The following is a 1036-nucleotide window of genomic DNA, read 5'->3' on the forward strand; positions in this document are numbered from 1 at the left end:
GAGTCTCACTGTCGCCCAGGCTGGAGTGCAGTGGCACACTCACAGCCACTGCAGTCTTGACCTGCTGGCCTCAGTTGATCTTCTGCCTCAGTCTTCCAAGTAGCTGGATCCACAGGCATGCATCGCCACACCCAGCTAATTTTTTGATTTATCATAGAGATGAGGTCTCACCAAGTTGCCTAGTCTGGTCTCGAACCCGCGGGCTCAGGCAATCCTCTCACCTTGGCCTCCCAAAGTGCTGGGATTACAGGCTTTTTCCCTCCTTTTATTTCCTTTCTCCCTCTTCCTTTTCTGTCTTTTCATTCCTGAATCTTGCTCATTTTCTCTGTTCCTTCCTCACAATAATTCTGGTCTCCATCTGAATCCCCCCTTCCCCAGACCTAGGGAATCCTGGGTGTTCCAGGACAGCCCCTCTGACCCCCTTTCTCTCCTTAGGCCATGCAGATGGTACCTGTTCCGTCCAGTACCTTTGGGAGCTTCTTCGATGGTGACTGCTATGTAGTCCTGGCTGTAAGTTGGGGCCCGGCCAGGGAGGGGACTGAGCAGACAGCAAAGGCCACTGTGGTGTCAGGGAGAAAACAGGCTGGGGGCCAGTGGAGAGAACAGGCCTGGCTTTGCCCTGAGACAGGATGTGCTGAGTGTGCCCAGGTGCTATCCCTGTGGTAGGTCTACAGGGGTCAGAGGCTTCCCCTGCCCTTGAGTCGCTGAGCTCCCAGCTGAGGCAACTGTCTATGGATTCACAGTCTTGGGGGACCTTCTGAGTTGGTGCCATATCACCCTTTTTTTTTTTAATGGGAGTCTCACTCTGTCGCTCAGACTGGAGTGCAGTGCCCGCTCCCAGCCACGGCAGCCTCGACCTGCTGGGCTCCGGCGATCCTTCTGCCTCAGCCTTCCAAGTAGATGGAATTACAGGCACGCACTACCACGCCCAGCTAATTTTTTATTTATTGCAGAGATGAGGTCTCACCAAGTTGCACAGGCTGGTCTCGAACCTGTGGGCTCAGGCAATCCACTCACCTCGGCCTCCCAAAGTGCT

General features: G+C 54.5%; 1 protein-coding gene across 1 annotated transcript in view; it reads left to right on the forward strand.

Annotated features, from left to right (window-relative positions):
- VIL1 (villin 1) overlaps window positions 1-1036 on the forward strand; it is a 33168-nt gene that overhangs the window by 7404 nt on the left and 24728 nt on the right. Inside the window, exon 3 of the mRNA XM_008058846.2 lies at window positions 436-510. Within this exon, the coding sequence (XP_008057037.1) occupies window positions 436-510 (75 nt within the window). The remainder of the gene's footprint in view (window positions 1-435; window positions 511-1036) is intronic.

This window comes from Carlito syrichta, unplaced genomic scaffold (assembly GCF_000164805.1).
Source record: "Carlito syrichta isolate Samal-C Ts95f unplaced genomic scaffold, Tarsius_syrichta-2.0.1 Scaffold303646, whole genome shotgun sequence".
NCBI lineage: Eukaryota > Metazoa > Chordata > Mammalia > Primates > Tarsiidae > Carlito > Carlito syrichta.